Here is a 22,483-nt window from a genome sequence, read left to right as displayed (position 1 = left end):
ACCTAATGAAAAGAGATATATATTTTTAAATTAAAAGCCTCGATTTCTTAGAAATTGACTTACTTTCCTCTGAAAATATAATTTACGATAGCAAAGGAAAAAAATTCATTTCCTGTAACTTCTTAGTTCAGAATACTATGGCCCAAATTTCTATCAGTTCTGTTAAAGAAGCAGAGCTAAGCCATGGCCTATGTTAATGTCTTAGCCTAGAAAAAACAGTGCTAACGCTAAAGGTGGAATTAGTCTGAAAACGATAATTTACAAAAGTTTCTAAGAGTACTATTGATATTTCAACACTTACGGCTATCGTAACATATGTTTCCTAGAGCCCTGCCCGTTTGAAGCAGCACTTCCTGGTCTTTGCTATTTAGCAGCTGCACCAGTGGTGAAATCAATCCAGCATCCACACATGGAGTTCGCATAAATTCTGAAAACAAGAGACACATTTAATTAAAAATCTAAAGATTCACAATTTACATAAATCATATCCCTTAATAAAATAAATATCTACTATGAGAATGCTTAAGGTGGCTAACTATTTGAAGAGTACATTTTTGTTCAAAAGTTCTATTACAACCCTACTTACTAGATACTTCATGAAATAATTACACAAAACTTGAGAGGGGTCATATTTTCCTTTCCTGATATTCTCTGCTATAAGCCAAAAGGATTTTAATTAACTTTCATTATACCTAATTTATCACTATCTTCTTATAATAACTGGATGTGCTTAGGAAGCAGCATGTGATGATGGAAGCATTTGTAATGGTCTTTCCATGAGCCTGATAATTAAAGTATAGCAGGTCTTCGAGCAACATTGTTTCATTCAATATTGTTTTGTTATAATGTTGATGAGATGTAGTAGGAACTTAACTCTGTTGGTTTATATCGAATTAGCCTATAGTAAAATTGGTTTTGTTATATTTATCAGAAATACGTTTAAAATAATATATATATATATAATCTGTCTACCTACCTACCTATCAACTATCTATCTATTTATCTATCTATCTATCTATCTATCTATCTATCTATCTATCTATCTATCTATCTATCTACCTACCTACCTACCTACCTAAAATATACTGGCGAGGCCACAGAATGACTGTGACCGTCGTCCTTGTTCAAAGGGGTTCTCATTACATACATCTCTAGTCCACACCACATGAGCCTGTTACCTGCTCACAGGTGACTGGACTCTGACTCACAGCCAGCCTATCAGATGGTCTAGTTTGAAAGGTCCACTAAACAGGGCAGTGGTGATGAACTTAAAAGAACTCATATCTTCTCTCTTGACAATTTAAACTCCAGACAGAGAACTGAAAAGTTCTTAGGAGGTGGAGGAAAGGACTGTGAGAGGGAGCCTGAAACAAAGATATATACAGAATGACAGTGATTAGAAATCAAAGTCGGTGGAGGCCATTAAGCAATAGAAGGCAAAACCATTAATTATTTATATACGTATATGTCTGTCTATACGAGATAGAATTCATGTCTTTGTATAATGCTATAATGTGTGGACTTCAATCATAATATTCAATAATGGCTTGTTGACTGATTTGGATATTTCCATTTCTTTCTAAATCCAGTATTAATTTCTTTCTTGCTTGCTTTTCCTTTCCCAAACCTACTTAAATTACATATTCATTTAACATGATCACAAAGTACAAGCTATAACGAAAACCACAAAAAATATTTTCTTTTAATTATGCCAAGATTTATAAAACCTGCTTTTTACGTATTTACTTATCAAATATTTTAAAAACCTGATATATAAGTACTTTCCCCATTTTTAGCCACCTGAAAGGATGAAATCTATTTCATTAGAAGTCTTTTTAAACTCTATACGCCAAATAAAAACACTGAGTGCTAGAGTCTACCTTAATGTTTATTAGACTAAATAGTAATGTATACTCAAAATGTTGAATTTTCTCTAATAACCTCCCTATAATTAACTCTTGGGTTTTTTAAATTTTTCTTTAGAAGAACAAGGAAAACTATGAGGCATACATATAAAAGAATGAGTGACTTGACATTTTTCATTCATACTTTGTACTGCCTTTTTGAAAAGAATACTGATAACTATAACTAATTCTAACAAAATCACTGAGGTTAAACTTCCAACATTGAAGGTATACTTTAAGCTACCTAACAACACAGAGCATTTTTTTCTCACATATTGATTTTACCCAATGACTTTTCCAGAGCATACATATGTATCATACTAAAATAAACATATACTTGCTATGGAGTAGAGGGAAAAATAAAAATAAATAAATTTATAAGTCAAAACAGGAGACTTCCATGTTTCTGGTAATGCCCTCCCTAGTCCATCCTAGGTGTATACTTTTATTCTTTTGTTATTCTTTTCCACTTGAGCATTCAAGTGGAAAAGACTGATAAACACTTTTGCAATCTGATATAAGTATAGGTAGGGGAGGGACGAAAGCATAATGTTGATCCAACTTTCTGATTCCGTATTACCTTAGACAGAGATTTCCTTCTCAAGCCTTATAGGCAGGTATGAGAGCCAACTGAAGGACTTGTTAAAACAGATGGCTGGGCTCCACTCCTAGAGTTCCTGACTCAGTAGGTCTGAGTGAGAAGGTCCAAGGATGTACATCTAACAAGTTCCAAGTGATTCTGACACTGCTAGTCCAAAGCAGGGAACCAGTGTTTGGAGGAATAGATGTAAAGTGGCTCAACTTTGTTTGCTTTTAAGCATTTTCAACTAGGTATTTGCCTAATCTTTCAGGTCATATGTTGCTATCCCTGCACTCAGACCACTGACACACTGTCCACTGGTATCATAAAATCTCATTTACTGAAAAGAAGTGAAAAAAGAGTAAACAAGGTAAAGCCTAAATTCCAACTATTATCACTTAAGTGTTTGAATCCCACCTTTACCACATACTGTTGTATGAGGATAGTGCTTAACCTTTCTGTTTTCTCATGTATGAGGAAAGTGCTTAACCTCTCTGTTTTCTCATGTATATAAAAATAACCCTCCCTCATATAGGATTGTTATGAGAATTTGAAATAATGCACATAATGCCTGGCACAATGTAAACACTTAACAGCACCTAGTTTTAGGAATTAATCATTATTATTATTATTCGATACCTTGAGAGTATAATTCTGAAAAAAAGAAATTAAGGATACTTTTCATCTAGCCTTCTTTTTCTTGCCTCAAATCAGTCAAAAACTATTATATTAGGGAATACTTTATTTAAAAATCAGTCTAAAACTATTATATTGGAGTATACTTTATTTAAAAAGCTTTTATTGTAATTTATGGTCACAGCTATGCTCCCCCATTAAACTTGACCATGAAAATTCTTACTATGCTGTGTGTTTATACTGTTTTTTTGTGGTATGTGATTAATCCAAATCTAAGAAGTACATTCTAATATTTTTCCTTTGTAGTTATATAAAGTGCATAGCAGAGTGAAGATGAACAAATCAATTTCCAACCTCTTTTTTTCCCTCTGGTTCATACAATCTTTTTTCACTGTCAAGTTTCTAACAAGAAGAAATACAAGTCCCGTTAATATGCCCTATTGGGTCTTGTTACATTTCTGAAGATATGTATTTGTTTTAAAAAGACTCTAATCTACTTTCTCAGCCAGTCACTTAAAAAAACAATGTGGTGATTAAGCAGTAAATAACCATTTAAATGTATTCCATTTATTTTAACCAGTAGAGGTTAGTTATATGCCCTTTAAAAGCCTGATTAAAAGCATAAATGCTAAAAATTCTGTTATGTTTTAGAACATAACTGTCACCTACTAGAGTATTACTAGAAATTACCTCTAGCAGCAAAGTTATCATGAAACTGTGACAAAGTATTATGAGGACTGCTACTATTAAGATCATAAAATGGCAACCCATTTCACAACAATATACTATACAAAATTTCTGAATCTATGCTATAGTGGGTGTGTGCTCATTTATAAGAAAAAAAGGTTTTTAAGATAAAAATCGATTTCTATAAATCTATAATGTTATTCTTATGAGATTAAAAATAAACTAATTAGTCTTAAAAATCAAGTTGATCAGACAGTGGTTGATTTAGGTTAACAAGCCATGTCTGGAGGTTCCATTTTCAAACCTCATCTGCTTCAGGAGTTCTTTGTTGTTCTAAGGTAATCACTATCTATTCAGAGCAGTCCAAATCTGCTTGAAGTAAACTAAACACTCCAAGACATCTGAATATTTATGACCAGCTTGAATCCAAAGCACAGCACAGTGAATGATATAATTACAATAGCTCAGTCGTGACATACAAATGGTAACCAGTTTTCAGTTAACAACCAAATAAATGATTTACCAATACAGAAAACCTCATTTAAACCTGAAGGACATTTTGAGAACCTCTAAACAAAATGAAATTATTTTACGGCAATTTTCTTTTTGGTAACACACATATGAATAAGTTGTTTTACTGGGCCTAAAATAACATATACTAGTATTTTACAATGCCACCTGCCATAGTGATTACACAAATGAGGCTAGAATTTTAAAATTTCTTCTCGTTAAAGTATGATATATGCAGCTTACTAAAATAAAAGGCCTAAAAATAATATCAAATAAACTGATGCACACTAAAGGTATTACATTTAGTATTACCTTCGCTTATGTTTAAAAATTGCTTTAAGTCAGAGATTCTCAAACTGACCAAATTAAAATCATGTGCAAATATTTCTGCTACAATAGAATTCTTCTAAAGACTCATTAGATATAAACTATATGTCATGTGGTGGATTAGCTATTATATAATTTAAGATTTGCTGTCGTCATTGTTTTCCCGGAGTATTCTCACACAGAAACTTAAAAAATGTTTCCCATGAAGGTGAATGCAGAAAACAGAACATATATTCCAACTGCTCTGCTGCCGTCAAGCGCCAACGTCAGTAGGATAGGCCAGACTGAAAATAAATGGTTTACCTGGGTATAACACAAACTGATAGATACACTGAAAAAGGAATGCTCTCCTATGATAATAAATATGAGTGACTCAATGCCAAGCTCAAGAATTCTATAAGCAAAGTAATAAATGATACAGGTGCAGAAATGACTAATCGTGCTTTCTTTTAATTCTTCTCTTAAGAAATGAAATAGCAAATGGGAAATGTATGAATAGAATGACTATAACTATAGTCATTTTAAACAGTTACATGAAAAATGTCAAGGAAAAGAGAAAAACAAATTTAAAAATGTCTAATCTACAAACTTAAAACATAAATTAATAAAACATACTGACAAGTAAGGTGTAAAACTGAAGATGTTCCCAGCAGAAAAGTTCTTGAGGAAAACCTCACCATTTTTGGCTACTTCTGCTATGATGTTAGCTACTTTGGCTGTGCATGAAGACTGTGGAATCAAAAGACCTGCAAACAGTTGAAGTATTCCACTTTCTTGGATTTTTTCACTTGTTTCCATATCTGAAAGAGATACATAAAAAGAACTTCAATGAAAATCTTCAAGACTAAAGCTGACAACTTCATATTCAATACATTATCAAGAATTTTCGCCATCCATAATAGAAATTTTTTCAGTATACATTCAAATGTATGTATTCATATAAAATTATCTTCAGTTCCACAAGCTGCTTTTGTGTTTTTATCTGCACACACACACAAAAAACACTTTTTGATGCAATCTTTTGTCTATCTACAGTCAGATTATAAAGGAATCCTTTCTGAACATACCATTTTTATATATACATATATGTATATATATATATATATACACATATATATATATAAACTATGATTTCCTATATGCTATCATAATTTTAAAAAATAAATGGCAATTAAATGAGTAAAAAACTCACCTCATATCATTTTATATGGAGCGATGGGAAATTATATAGCTCCATATGGTTCCTATGTTTTTATACAACTCTTCAAACCATTACCAATGAAAAAGTGAAATAGTAACAGCAAATAAGTCCATGGTATTCAAAGTCTATTTGGTGATGTGGAAATTCAAAAAGCCTTGCTTCTTTCCTTTCTTTCTTTGTTAAAATACAAATAAAGAAACCTTCAAAGAAACCAAGCCACTTCATGTATTTGTTATTAAAAGCATGACCTATTAAAATAAAAGATAACAGGAAAATCTGGAATGATGATGCAAATAAAGAAAAGCTCAAGGAAATAAAACTTAAAATTACTATTTGATTCTGAACAATAAAGAGGAATGGCATGTGTTTAAAGACAGTTATACAGCTCATTAAAACATTTTATTTAAATTGTTTCTATGAGTAGCTAGCTCCTCTATATGCTTTATATCTTTTAGATATACATATAAATGAGAGAGAACTTTAAAGAGTTCTTGTTAAGTAAATAGCAGCTGACGTGCTCAATAGAGTAGGAAAGTCATTTTTAATAGAAAAATTTGAGAAAGTCTATAAAAGACAAATAATGTATTTCTTTATAGTAAGTGCTCACTAGTGCACTGTTTTTCAAACTGTGAGTCTCAATCCATTAGGAACTCTGATATGGATTTGGTGAACAAGGAGCAGCAATTTCTTGAAAAGAGAAGTAGAATTAACAACACCTGCAACAACAACAAAAGAATAAAAAAATTGTACCCATAGATAAAACACTGTTAGTGAAACTATGTTTGAATTATCTGTATGCAAATGCATATGTAACTACATGGGTATGACTGCTGTATGTAAAATTTATTTCTAATCATAGGTTCTGGTGAAAAAAAAAGTTAAAAACCATTGTGCTGTGCACTGCTTGACTACCCAGGATTCTGGGTTAAAGAACCGTAAACACTTTTAGCAACATCAGAAGCTAGAGCTGTCAAATGGTTGAAGGTATGAAAAATTATACTTCCACGGCTTTATTATCTTAAAAAAAAAGTCATTTGCAATTAGTTCATATGGATTAAAATAAAAAGTTTCTTTTGAAGATACTTTAAAACAACCTTATGTGTTAAGTGAGGAAACAGAAGCCCAGAAAGAGGAACTAAACTTGCCTGAAGTCACCAATCATACTGATCACAGACCATAAACGGCAACTTCAGATTCTACTAACCTACCAAATCAACATGTGTCACCTGGCAACGACGGGTGTAATTTTTTAGAATAGAAAACTTACTTAAGCATAAATAGATGAAACCTATCTTTTTGCATGCTCTCACTTACTGATTTCTCACAATTCAGATTATTACAAATGTAATGTACACATGATGGGACATAAGCACAGCAGCTGTCTTTTCAGCAAGCCCATTTCTAAAAAATAATGTGGCTTTTTCATTTTATTTCGTTTTATGGACTAAAAAATGTTTTTAAGGTAACACCTGAAAATCTGACGGCAAATTTCTATTAATTAATTTGTTTTTTAAGCAAGAACCCAAAAAGAACATAACCCAATCTGCCATTATTAAAATCCTTCCTTTTCTGACCACTGCTACCAGAAGATGTACAACCATAGAACACTGGGGCAGACTGCCCCAGGGGTCTTGTCCCACCATCTGTTGGTGCTAGGATGAGAGCAAGAGTATGGCATAAGGCATGAATCATGATTAGATGTGAAGCTGAGGCATTTGTGTGTGTGGAGGCGAGCAGTTAACTGCAAATCACCCATGCATGTCTCATTTTAACTGAAAGAATGGCTTAACATCAGGCCTGGAATAGTCAAAGGCAAGGCGTAAGGGGAAGCTAAAACAATACAAAACTCTTGTATTCTGATGAGACTTTCCAGACTGCAATCCAAGAAATTGGGAGAATAGCTATACTAAGATGAACCAGGAAACTGGAAATACCATTTTTTAATGCTTCTGTCAGAAATAAAAAGGAATAAATATAATCTGGTTTCTCATATAAATCTGATTTATAGTTTAGAAAAATTTAACAGGAATTCTATTTACCTGCTATCATGTGAATTTCTATACAGGTTTAGAATTTAAATTAAACAGTTGGGAATTACCTTCTTTCTTGTGGCATAAAAACATAACCAAATATTGCTTATCACTAAAACATAATTATCCAATAAATAATTACAAAGTTTCAGCCTCATTTCATATATACTTTCTGCACTGGCATTATACTGTATCTCAAATGCATGATTTATCTGTGAAACTAAAAGATGTTCTCAGATTATCTGTGAGCACCCTTGAAATGATTTTAAAAGAGCATTAAGAAGTAGTTAGTGTTTGCAGGTCTATTTGTAAAAAAAAAAAAAAAAAATCATGCAATCGCCTAGAAAGCCTAAAAAAAAAAAAAAGGCAGGCTTTTCATTACCTTTAGCCAGACTACGACTGACATTTTAACTGCACTCCTTTTAAATGTGTGCAGGAATCAATTCAATATTTTTCTCCCCATTCGCATTTAGGTGAGGTCATAAAAATGTTTGAGTATGCCTACAAATTATAGGCGGCTGGCAGTCCTTGAATTTTGAAGGACCTATATATGATGGGCAATTGCTCCTCTAAAATAATATCTGTAGGAGCTACTGCAGGAGTCATATCCATCACAGTAGCCCTTGCAGTGTTGCAAGCACTCATTCTGTCCCTGCAGTCCTGTGTCCACATTCTTCCTGACTTCCTGATGGCAATAGGCAGCTTAGTTATGAAACTGCCAGTGATAGAGAGAAAAAGAAAACTGGCCAACTGGGTCAGAGAAAATTGAAAGAAGGGCAAATCAAGAAGCTAGGCTACAATGCCATATGGGGAGAAGTTAGAACTTCTTAAGGCCAACAACCTGGGAGAAGGGAGGGATAGGCAGAGTGGAAAGGAACTCAAGAATTAAGATATGGCTTGAGAAAGGCTAAAGTTCCCAACAAAGCTACCAAATAAATACATTAAAATAAATGGCTTTAAATATCAAGAAGGGTATTGTCACCTACTACAAGCTCAATTGATGACATGTTAGCATACAGGCTTCATGAGGATAAATTAATTAAAGCCATTTGATAACCAATTTACAGTCAACTCCAAGTTAGAAAAACAAAAATGACTGTTATTACTATAGCAGCTGACATGGTCAATAGAGTAGGAAAGTCATTTTTAATTCTCTTAGATTAAAAAATGTATTTGGTTAGATTGATATTTTTTAAAGTAATAAAAAATATTTGAGTTTTACTTAGTATTATGGGAACAGTAAAGAACTGGTATCTTTATATTACCTGTCCAAAGAATCCTTATGGCAGTCAGTAAAGAGAAGACTCAGATTGGGATTGACTGCAAGGGCCAGGAATATGACTCGAAGGGCTATGTGCAGCCTTGTCTCTGAGGAACTGTGTATTTCTCCAGGGGTAAATTTTTAGAACAGGGTGTAACGAGAGATCTGGCGCTGCACCCAGGCAATCTAATCCAAATCCTGAGCTTCATTTACTACCCACCCAGACAAGTCTCAAATCCTCTCTCCTTTTACTCAACTGAAAACAAAGCATTTGTACCATAAATACCTCAAATTTAACATTCCCCAAATCAAATTCATACTCTGTTCTTTAAATTCATCCTAGTCTCTATCTCAGTGAAAGGCAGAGAAGCTACCTAAGCTAGAAGCCCTAGAATGATGACAAATTTTTCTCTTTGCGTAAATGCCTTTCTACCACCCACATTTAATCAGAACATAAGTTTCACAGATTCCGTCTCACTAGCATCTTGTGCATCTATCCTTTCCTTTCTACATTTATGTTATTTCAAGTTCTTAGCTCTGCTTTTTATTAAATACAACAGTCTCCCTAACTCCAGCCACACACCCCTCCTACCACGCCTATCTGTTATCTACAAAGATACCAAAATAAACTTCTGGAAATGCAAATTTTATGTCACTCCCCTATTTTAAATCTTTAAATGATCCTCCATAATTTTAAGTTAAACATTCAAGCACATCCATAATACTTCCCCAATCCTATCTCCTGATACTCCTCCACTGACATCCTATACTCTAGACACTAAATTACAAATAATCCAAATTAATCATCTTATTTCATACCTCCTTACTGCATCTTCCCTCTCTGAAATGGCCACACAAACCCCTACCACTATAGCTAATTCCTATTCAGAGTCACAGGGTCCTCATTTAAAGGTACCTAATTGATAGCTGACTACCATAAAAACACTATCTTAAATTTATATTGAGAGCATTGAAAAAAATTTTCAAAGCATTTTCAAACATATTATCTCTTCATTTTAAAAACAGGTCATGTGAAACAGGCATGATAGGATATGTTTTCTTCATATTACAAATAAAGCCATAAGATTACATTGGAAAAGGAACAAAAATTCAGTTTTTCTGATCCCTAGTCCACTGCGTTTCCTATCATAGCTGTTATTTGGTGATGACAATACCTTGACCAGATCTGCCAAGTTATTATGTGAAAAAATTCTTCATTTGATATATTTTACAGGAGTAAGAACTACAGTGAGGCAACTGAGTAATAAAGGGATGTAAAGTATTTTGAGAGATAAATTGAAGCAGTGATTGATGGGGAGAGAAAGAACTGAGTATAAAATAAAGCAGGTTTAAAATTGATTTAAAACACATAAGAGGACTACGCTGAGTATAAGAACATAAAGTAAGGGCCTGAAAAATGAGAAGTTAATGTTTCTAAAAGAAAAATGGAAGTACATAAAGTGGGGAAATGAATAAAATTATATTTCTTTCACTGATGAGACCCTTTTTCCTCCAATAAGGATTTTGAGCAAATAAAAAGAACATGAGATGCGGGAAAGAAAAGGATGTTTGCAGTCATGAAAAGAAAGGGCAGAACAAAGACCCATTTTACACAATGACTCACTATAAGAAATAGGTTTTGCTAAAAGATTAAGTTGTGAGAATCATTTTATAAAATTACAATAAATGATTCTGACAGTCTTGGCAGTGATTTCAATTCCACGGATAATGTGAGCTGTAGGAGTCAGAGAAGTTACATGTTTGGAAAGCATCACTGGCATAAGCAGGGAGATCTGCTAGCTTGACTATTTTCTTTAAAATTACCACTAACTAGGTTATAAAGTAGTTGCTAAAAAATTAAGAGTTACATGGTTAAAAAGAAAGAAAGAAAAAAAAAAAGATATTTACTGAGAAAATAAACACCAGAAGTGTGTTAATGATTGTGGTAAAAGCAGAGTATATAACTAGAACTGTTCATCTAGAAAAGTTCAAAGTAATTACTGAAAATATGGTCCCTGTAGTAAATGTGGATTTCCTCACTTCATACTAAGAGAATGAGGATATAGTAAAACACAGTGAAAGAACATTTTCAGTAAAAGACCCATCTCTGTCCTATTGTGAAATACCTTGGGGGAAAATATTAAATAAACAAAGCTAAATACATTTGGCATTTGTAGGATTCAGCAGGATTCTTTGAAGTCCTTAATTTGTCATTGTTTACCATAAGCATACAGAATTATATACTGTTTCTCAAATAAAAAAATTATTTCCTAAAGAAGCATCTAGAAAAAATTGAGTGATCCAAGGAACCCACTTAAGGAAACACTACTCTATGCAAACAAGTCAATGTGATGTAAAATTTAGTTCAGTTTTCCGAGAAAACAAAAACAACAAAAAGGTATATAGAAAAGAGGGGAAAGTAAGAGGTCACTTAAAACTAATCTTGGTCAAAGGAAACAGTTAAATAGCTCACAGTATCATCGTAAATTAAGATGTAACTAAGAAATATCCAACAAAAGATGGTAATTATTGTGGTCTAGCCATCCAAAAGAACATTATGTAATCATTAAAACATCATTTAAAAAGAATACTTAACATCATGGGTAAATACTCAAAAATATACTTTTTAAAAAAAGAAACCTGCATTTACATGGCATGATTCAAATTTTATAAAATAAAAAAATTATAATAAAAACTTCTTTTCCTATTTTCCAAACTGTATATAATATGCTTACATTGTTTTATAAGGAAAAAATCTATTTCGAATCTGTATATATCAGTATATATTATAAGTAATAAAAACTACTGCACTATACTCCAATATAGGAATTTATTAGCTCACAAATCACATAATTGTAAAGTCTAGAAGAGTGAGCTTCATGAATGGCTTCATCAGGGATCCTGCTCCATTTCTCTGAAGTCTCCTTATTCTCCTGTGTGTTGGCATTATCATACTAGTTTGTACCATGGTAGAAAAATTGCTGTAAGTTCTAGGTCTTCTAAGCAAGCAATAGACATCTTTTCTCTCCCAACATTTCCCCATCAGAAAAAAAAAGGCCAAAACTACCATGGTTCACACCAATAGAACCAATCTAAATTAATGTGTTTGACCAGATAAATGAATGCTATACCATGTATTGACTGATTTGGGCCTTAATGAATCTCAGTGAGTGGACTGTGTAAACTAGGGAGTGGAGATGAGGGTTATCTCACTCAAATCTCATGGCTTCCCCAAAGAGGGACGGCCCTGTAACAGAGAAAAGGAGAGGAAAAAGTGGGGAAGGGCACAGAGACTCTTAAGTAATAGAAAAGAAATACTACAGAAAAACAAGGCACAACAGAAGAGCTGCTCAAGATCTGTAGTGATTTGCTTTATTAAAAGACTCAATGAAAGAGAAAGCAAATCCAAGTAAAATCACGTTGACTTAAGTAAAACTGAAAAGTTTTATATGTTTTGTGGAAGTAGATTACAATTTCCTTTCAAGTATAATCCTAGAGAACGAAATTCAATGTTATGAAGTGAGGCTCAAGACAGGGTTGAGAATGGGGAAGCAAAAATAGATATTATTAAGCAAGAATAAATTTGATGTTAATTTTCCAAAGGTTAAAAAATACTTCAGAACATATGACTTTAAGCTGAAATCATAAATAATCAATAATTTTTTGTAAGCTTTTGGTAGAGGTTTTCACTTATTAATGACAATGACTAGGTTATAGATTGTGACACTGGAGTTGCTGACTATATTATGAGGAAATTTAATATTTTAAAGACTCTGGGAGATAAGAATGAACTCCTGAGAAACGAATGGAAGAAAGCACTTCAAGAAAAGTAATATACAAGACTGTCAGATGAAACAGTAATTGTTAAAAGAATAAATCATGAGTAATTGTTACAGAATAAGTCATTTACTCTCCTCTTACTTTGAAGAGACAATAAGTGATTAATTTTTGTTTGAAGATATCAAGAGTATTGCTAAAGAACCAATTAGTAAAAACCTGATAATTCTATAAAAAATATGTCTAACATTCTGAAAAGAGAGAATCAAGTAAACTTTTCAAACAACTCTTCTCAATATACTCTGACTACAACAAGAACAACAAAACCCATCAACACTAAAATGAAAAGAGAAACAGACTTACGGCCACTATAATCTACCAAAAAAAAAAAAAAGTAAGTATATGTATTGAATTTAATTATTGCTGATATTGCTGATAAAATAATAACTAAACAATGGCTCTTAAAACACACATGATATTGAAAAGCTACCAGAAACCAACAGACATTGAATCATGAAATAAAAGTTGAGAAAACATATACCATATTTCTTGAGAAACTTCTTTCCTTAAGAAACATACATATTAATGAAAGGGGCATGATATCACCATTACACATACACTCAAGTTACACTGTTAACTTTTGAGAGGTTTTATAACCATTCAGGATTCATTTAATGCACCAACTCAGCATTAAATACTTAGCAAGCATCAACCACGTGCTAAGCAAATGGTTAATAAGATACATACCTTGCCTTAAGTTTATAGCTTAGTGAGGGAGATAGACAAGTAGTTTTAATATATTGATAAAAATCCCACAACACATTAATGTACAGAGGCACTGAATCCAGTGTAGACTGCCATTTGCCTCATCTTCATGATCGTCCATTGTTCTAGACTCTCATTTTCCCCAGAGAACTATAATTTTCTGTACTCTATTCCTTTGTAGGTCCATACTAGAATGGATGGTATTAGAGACTAAGCTAGACTAAGCAAGATGTATACCCAAAGTGGCTTGAATTGGGGTTCAAGCATATAGTCAGATATAATCAGGGTGCAAGTAACAGCATAGAGCATGAAGTCTGTTAACATCACTAGGATACTCACCAACCATTTCCCTCTCCTCACCCCACACTCGCACACACCTTCTGCAGCCACTGAAGGTTCCCTGATAACTTAGAGAATAAAGAAATGAATTTGGCTTACAGAATCAAGTGCAGTATTTCAAAAAAATCGTTCACTTGAGCCTCATTCTCAAAAACTGCATATTCCTACCACACTCACACTCCTCCAACCCCATCACCGTAACCATCAATTAGACAGTAGGAATAAGGCTGGTATGATATGGTGATGTCTAACAAGAAATATATATATGGTCTTCTTTTCTGGCACAGCTCCTAAAACCCTTACAATTTCCTAAGTGAAGAGGTAAAGGTGTCTTTTGTTATGGTAATGAGGTGACTTTTAGAAAGCACCTAATGATGGAGGCTGGTGCCAGGGGAGCCAACCATAAGATTAGAGGGTTGGAACTTTCAGTCCCACCCCCAACCTCAGGAGGGGTCCAGCTGCCAGAAGTTGAATCAATCACCAGCGGCCAAAGAGTTACTCAATCGTGCCTAGGAAATGGAGCCTCCATAAAAGCCCACCGGAGAGGGCTTGGAGAGCTTCCAGGTTGATGAACACGTGGAGGTGGGAGAGTGGAGTGCTGGGAGCGAGCCTGGAAATGTCTCACCCTTTCCCCACATCTCGCCCTGTGCATCTCTTCCATTTAGCGGTTCTTCAGTTATATCCTTTTATAATAAACCAGTTATCTAGTAAGTAAAATGTTCCTCCATGTTCTGTGAGCTGCTACAGCAAATTAATGGAACCGAAGGAGGGTTGTGGGAAACTCTGACTTATAGCCAGTCAGGCAGAAGTATGGGCAACGATATGGACTTGTGAATGGCAACCTGAGTTGGAGGGGATAGTTGCAACCTTCAATTTATAGACAGTAGGGGAGAAGCTCAGGTAATAGCCTAGGCTTGTGACTGGCATCTGGAGTTGGGGCAGGGAGCAGTCTTGCAGGGTTGAACCCTTACCCTGTGGAATCTGATGCTATCTTTGGGTAGATAGCGGTATAATTAAGGTGAATTGTAGGACATCTAGCTAGTGTCCAGAGTATTGCTTGTTGCTGTGAGGAAAACCCCTCCTTCCACACAGTGAAATTGGGTCCAAGAACCTAAAAGGACTAGCAAAGTGATATGGACTCCCAATTTGGAGATGTTTGTGCTCTTTAGATATAATGCTCTTTGCAGACCAGGGAATAGTAATATAGGGGATGGTAATATGAAGCACTGTAAAATGGTGTTCAAAGGTTTCAATTTGGTCCTGGATTTACTAGATATGATAGCACTAGAGTAATTGTTTAGATCTTTGTGTAAGAGCCAAGACAAATATCAAACTGTAAATTCTACAAAACCAACAAGGTTTGGAAAAGTCAAGGCAAAATGTCCTAAGAGAGAAAGTATGGTATTACAGGGTGGATCTTCTTAAATGATAAGGAGAAAAAGTATGAAGGAAGTGTGTTAACGGTGCCTAATTCAGGAGAACAAAAGCGGAAATATTAGTCAAAGAAGAAGTCACACTCTTAAGCAGAGAGAAAGAGTAAAGATCACAGATGAGAAAATGGATCACAATCTCCCAAACCACAGACAGGGCAAAGTAACTGGGAAAAGAATAATTGTGAGATTGTCAGTTAAAGAACTTTCCCACACCCCAGTACCATCCCTAGATCAGAATTTTCCCTTCAGACCTAGTTTTGGACACTTTGTACTGCGCCCTTTGGATTTCTTAACTATTCTAAACAAATGCCAGACACTCCCTAAACCACCTTCTTCCTCACTTTCTACCCCAAGATTCAGAGATTGGAGCTCAAATTGGTATTTTCTTAGCTGAAAACTATCTTTTGTAAACCATTTGTCTTCTATCTTCACTCAAAAACAATCTCTATTTCAGCCTCTACCATGTGCCCTCATTCTCATTGCTAGAATTCTAACAACCCTCAAGTACACTGGAGCTTACTCTCAGGGTTTCTCTCCCCTCCAATTCCTGCTATTATCCCGAACAACTATGAATCTAGACGAATTGGTGAATAACTCAGCCTCACATTCTGTGACTTTAATGAATGACCTAATTCTCTACCACTCTTTAACAACTCACCATAGAACCATACCAGGGCTCTGTCATCATGTAACTATCCATGGCTGAAAGCTTACATTTGGAAATTACTTTCTGAGCACAGTATTCTAGACTATTGTGTATTTATTTCCTTCTTCGTAATCATTTTTTACCTCATTGAAACCTCTATTCCTTCGACTTCTCCTTCCTTTCGAATCAGCCCTCTCTGTGATTCATATCATCCCTACCTACTCAGAATAAAATGATCAATGATTTCAGCAAATTTCCTAAAACCCTATTTTACCTTGTCGCTCAATCCCTGACAGTGGATGAATTCAGCCATGTATTTCTTCCTACTCTCTAATTTTAAAATGTTAAGTTATTAAATATGTTAGCTAGTACCACAATAAATTCACATTTTATAATCTCAATTGAACCTTCAACATTGTTCATTGATCCTTTTATTTAACTCTAGTCATTTCCCTATCACATTTCCTAAGCTAGTAGTTCTAAACATTTTACCACTCACTGTGCCATATTCTCCATCACTATCAACAGATAACCTTTTCTGGTACCAGAGTGCAAATATTTTGTCCCTTTATAGCTAAACTTATCCATGATGTTAACTATCCTTAATTCGTGTATCTGAGGAAAAAATGTCCTCCCCTTCTTTCTTCTTACTATTCTCCAACACTTCTTTAAATCTGCCACTACAGCAACCTTTTAAAAATAAAAATCTGATTTTAATTTGCTTTCAATGGCTCCCTTTAGTATGGTGTTAGAGAGTGAATATTTGTGCCCCCCCTCAATTCATAGGTTAAAACTGAACCCCCAATGTGATGGTATTAGGAGGTCAAACCTTTGGGAGGTGATTAGGTCATAAGGGCGAGTCCTCATGAATGGGAACAGCGGCCTTACAAAAACAGACCTCAGAGAGATGCCTCAATTCTTCTACCATGTGAAGTTCCCACAAAAAGACAGCTAAGCTGTCTATGAGTCAGGAAGGAGACCTCACTAGATACCAAATCTGCCAGAACCTTGATCTTGGACTTTCCAGCCCCCAGAACTGTGAGAAATGCCACCCAGTCCAAGGTATTTTCTTATAGCAACTCAAGTGGACTAAGGCACATGGCATAAAAGCTCTTTTATAATTTGACCCCTTACTCCCTTTTCCAGTTATCCTCTTCCCCAAATGTACCCCTTTTGCTAGCCATACCAAACTTTTCAGTTTCTAATTGAATTAGGTTTGCCCCCACTGTTGTGACTTTGTATACGTTGCTTCCTCTGCTGAGATGTTCTTCCCACAATCCTTGGGCCCTCACATTACTTGGGTAAAGTATACCGTGTTTTCAAAATCCAGTATTCCCTGATCTTGCTCATCAAACTCACCCACCTCCCCCAGCACACACACAATCTTGTAACTGTTTCCAAGTTGTTAGAATCTATTTAGTGGTTGAAGACTTGGGAGTGGATGACATTATATAAGAAAAATGCATTTTTACTGAGTTGCTACTATGCCGGGAATATAAAATAAAGAGGATACAAATTATATAATCTTAGAGAGCTGTCTAGTAAGAGAAAGAGTTTAATAAATGATCATAATTCAATGAGAATGATACTACCATGAAGGTTACGTACAATGTATAGTGGGACCCAATCACATCTCTGTGAAGATCATGGAAATTTTCAGGTAACATTTGAGCTGAGTTCTAAAGAATAAAGCATATTCTAAGCAGTAAAGGAGAAAAATACATTCTACAAAGAAGGACTATGTAAAAGCATTACTAGCTGAACCCAGAAACCCTAAATTTGTAATAGCAACATTCTATACTACTCAGTGATTATTTATTTAATTTTTTTTGCCAGCAGCTAAAGGCTTCTGGATTGAGAAGTGAGAAAGGTAGATGGTGTTATCCAGGTCTGAAGAAAAAACAGGTGGAGGGAAAAATGTGGTAAAACTGTAAAACATCTATTCAACTATCAGGACCCAGGTGAAACGTCAGTCTTTCTAAGACACTTTGAAAGACTCTTACAACTAGCATTTGAATCTAGCTCTCTGTTTATCCAACATTTTGTAATCAGCTCTATTATATAATGTATTATACTGCATTAAAATTTACCTATTACTTGTCTATCCAAACTCTCCAGGGCAAGGTACGAACTAATGCATGGGGGTACCCAATTAATGCTAGTTGAATGGAATTGCCCTGACCTTATGGAATTTATAACTAAACAAATGAAAAAAAGAATATACAAATAATATACACTGAAATAAGTTCAAATAGGAGAATGTATTAACTGTTATAGAATACTAAAGATGGAGCAACTGAGTTACATTTTTGGATGTTGTAGTACTAATTCTAACAGAAAAAAGGACTGAGCATATAAGGAGACTGTCTTATATTTAAAGAATTCTCTCATCAAGAATCAGTCTTTTTGTAGAATTACCAAACACTAACTCATGCAGAAACTAAACTTTCACTTTGCATTAAGCTAATCAAGTCTTAGATGATATTTTTTCAAAGCAAACATATGCAAAAATGTTCTATAAACCTTCAGAAATCACTGTAGAAAGTTACCTCGCCTTTATATTATCCCTCCCACATGCACACATCAGAAAGAAAAGATGAACAATCCACAACTAAGTTATTATGAGCCAAATCAAAACATTCTGTTTGCTCCTTTATCACAATGAGGAGAAAAGATGCATAACACTTAACAATGGGAAGAGAAAATTACAAGCATCTAAAATGAACTCACCTCATAGAACATTGTGTGCTAAAAACTAGACTTTGAATCCTTATGTCTCTAAAAAAAAATCCTATTACTCTGCCTTCTGGAACCTCGTTTCGGTGTTTATCACACTAAATATTAAAAAGTAGGTCATGAAAAACCTCAATAAAATCAATTACAGATTCTTGTATAGAAAGTTCTAATACTAATGGTATCATTCCTTACCAGCAGTCATCTAAACACATAACTATTATGCCACACAATCCATTTTGATACTTCAGTAGAATATATATTCCACTTGTGATGGTTACTTTTATGTGTCATTTGGCTGGGCCAAGGTGCCTAAATATTTGGTCAAACATTCTAGATGTTTCAATGAGGGTATGAGGGTGCTTTTGGATGAGAATAACATTTATATCCGTAGACTTTAAGTAAAGCAGATTGTCCTTCATAATGTGGGTGGACCTCGTCAAGGTGAAGGCCTGACTAGAACAAAAGACTGGCCTCCTTAACAAACAATGCTCCCTCCACCTCCCCAAGAGCAAGAAATAATTCTGTCAGCAGACCACCTTCGAACTTGACAGCAACATCAGCTATTTCCTTGGTTTCCAACTTGTCAGCCTAACCTTTAGATTTTGGACTAGCCAGGCTCCATCACTGAGTAAGCCAATTCCTTAAAATCTCTCTCTCATGTATCCCTTTCTCTCTCTCTCTCTCTCTCTCTCTCTCTCTCTCTCTCTCTCTGTCTATCTAGATCAATCGATCTATCTATATTTGTTCTATTTCTCTTGAGAACCCTAATAAACCACTACCCTGAGAAAAGAGGAAGGCCTTACCTTATCCTTCTCAACAAATATTTCCAAATAAGAACACATACATTTCATACAGATATATGGATTAGACCAAAACAGATTGTGTAAACATTGATATGACCTTTGATTTATCATAGGCATTCTTTTCAACCCAACGAAAAGATATTGCCTACAATAGAGTCTTGTTTCTTAAAGTGAGATCTATAGATTAGCACATCAGCATCCCCTGGGAGCTTATTAAAAACGCAAATTCTTGGCTCCACCTAAAACCACTGAATCAGAATTTCTGGGGTAAGGCCCAGGTATCTGTGTTTTAACAATATCTCCAAATAATTTTTATGTATCCTAAAGTTTGAGAAACTCTGGTTTGGGACAACGGAAATACAATGTGAGTCACAAGGTTTAAAATTTTCTAGCAGCCATGTTAAAAAGAGTAAAAAAAATAAAATAAAATAAGTTTAGTAAACATTTTATTTATATAAAATACTATCATTTCGACATGTAATCAACATAAAAATTGAGTCATTTTACATTCTTGATTTCAGTACTAAGTCTCTGAGGTTATAGCTCATCTCAATTTCAAGTAGGCACCTTTCAAGTACTCAACACCCCATATGTGGCTAGTGAATACTGTACTGGATAGTACAGGTCTAGAACCTTGCCAGAGTGGTTCACAAACCAAAAGCATTAGCACGCATTTTATTAGAGTTACTCAGGGCACAACATGGTATAAATGAGTTCATTATGTTTCATGTAAAGCAATTACTTCTAGTATCTTCTAAAAACAATTTTTTTAAAGGTGAACAGAATTAAGAAGTACAAACTGCCAGTCATAAAATAAGTCACTGATATAATGTACAACCTAGGAAATATAGTCAATAATATAATAACTAATGAGCTGGTTACTAGACTTATCGTGGTGATCACTTCGTAAGGTATATAAATGTCTAATCACTATGTTATACGCCTGAAACTAATATTGTATGCCAACTACAATTTTTTTTCAAAATTCAGTCAATAAATGAGGAATTGATAGTTTTAAAAAGCTAAGTACTGGATTCAGATCACTTCCTATTGCCTTTTATTACGATTATCCTCTTTTGATTTGATAATATATCAAATAAATGTACTCCTATTAGACACTGAACATACCTGTTACAGCACTTAGTATGATAAATTGATAAATTATAATTTTACATCTACTTTTCGGTCTCCAACACAAGTAATTAGCTTCTGAGGGCAGATATATTAAGTTTCTGCCTTTATTAGGAGACAGTACACAATGTTTGGGACATTCTAAATAAATACTCAGTGCTGAATATATGAATGAATGAGGCCTAAAGATGGAGAGGTGTGTAGTCTAAATCTTCACCTCACCGAAGTATGACATGACTGTACAAAATGTTCCAAATCTAATTTTAAACTAGATATTTAACATCTGACCAAAGCAGTATGACATATCATGGCAGTATGGATTCAACTAAATACAAGTATTCTAATGGGTCTACCCAAATTTAGAAAGCAGACTTTCTTTTTTGCGCTACAAATGAATAATTGATGTGTAGGATGATGAAATTTCACACAATATTCTCTACTAGTGCTCCAACAACTCTGTATAACTACAGAGTTAGGAAAAAAAAAGGACTTTCACTCTACCTAAATGCGCTAGCTTTCTTAAATCTCAGAAGTGCATAATGTGCTGTTTTTTTAAGTGGCGGTAAAACAGCCCAAACCTCAAGTGAATATATATAGCAACAAAAGGCACTAAATATTAACTTTTTTTAAAAAAGAGAATAAAGATTCTCTGCATTATATAGCCCATTATATAAATATTCCCCTAGAAAATTATACCGAAACTCCACCTTATTAAAAACAAAGTAGTAACATGTCCCCACTTATTAGTGATTTGTTATGAGAGTAAAATGACAATGAACCAAACGTGGTTAAGAATGTGGTATATCATATATACTTCTGGCCTTAATAGTCTTCATCAAGATCTTACTGTACAGCAAATAGAAAATAACATAGTATCTTATATTCAGTTAAAAAGATTTACTTCCGACAGCATACATTTCTTAAACATCTTTTTAATATGCTTCTAAAAAGTGTTTCTTAATTTGGGACTTTTTCTATTTCCTGGCTATTCTTCCCTTACTTTGACTGCTTCAAGCAAAGATTCATCTTTTACTCTTTATTTTGTCTTTAATGTTATGACTACTTTTCCTATTTCAGCAATTTTGCAGATGGTCATTAACATTCACATACATTTATAATTCAAAAAATGAAAACTGCAGTAAATAATAAGTCACAATCAAAAATGAAATAATTTTGCTTTTATTTATTAACTCGGTATAAAGCATTCCCATGGTATCACATCTCTTCTAGCTTTAAAATAATGGATAAACTTCACATAAACCTTCAAAAGGAGAATTATTTACTTTAATTACCTATTTTCTTGGCTGATGTTTCTTCTTTCAAGTCAAATGTTACAAACTTTTAAAAAGGTCTTAAATGCCAAGTATTTAAAACAATATTTTTAGCTTACAAAAGAGTTTATATTCATATTTCATTAAATCTTGAAATACCAAAATTCATAAGACATTACAAATTCACTAAGGAATGTATGTAAAGTTAAAGTAAGAAAAATCATAAGCAATCAAATTCACATTTTCAGGGTTGAATGACACAAACTAACAAAAAATGAATACCTAAATTTATAGCTGTAGACAATTTAAAGGCTAATAGGATAGGACATTGTAAACAATTTTCTGGTAGGAAAAGTAATGCTTTACTAACTGTAGTTATGAACCTACGGGGACTATATATAACTAAATTAAGAAATTTCCTATAGTGTTTATCAAACAATTTAATA

The 22,483-nt window shown here is 34.0% G+C and overlaps 1 protein-coding gene across 6 annotated transcripts in view; it reads right to left on the bottom strand.

Annotated features, from left to right (window-relative positions):
• Positions 1-22,483, bottom strand: part of RAP1GDS1 (Rap1 GTPase-GDP dissociation stimulator 1) — a 133,924-nt gene that overhangs the window by 69,705 nt on the left and 41,736 nt on the right. For 5 of the 6 annotated variants that reach the window (XM_039845757.1, XM_039845755.1, XM_039845756.1 and 2 more), the window contains exons 3-4: positions 5,322-5,444; positions 302-427 (exon numbers count right to left, since the gene is read on the bottom strand). In XM_039845757.1, the coding sequence (XP_039701691.1) occupies positions 302-427; positions 5,322-5,444 (249 nt within the window). Of the gene's footprint in view, positions 1-301; positions 428-5,263; positions 5,445-22,483 lie in introns of those variants that run through there. The other variant, XM_039845761.1, reaches the window with a different exon arrangement.

This window comes from Pteropus medius, unplaced genomic scaffold (assembly GCF_902729225.1).
Source record: "Pteropus medius unplaced genomic scaffold, Ma_sr-lr_union100, whole genome shotgun sequence".
NCBI classification, from domain to species: Eukaryota; Metazoa; Chordata; class Mammalia; order Chiroptera; family Pteropodidae; genus Pteropus; species Pteropus medius.
This window is presented reverse-complemented; position numbering and strand designations above follow the sequence as displayed.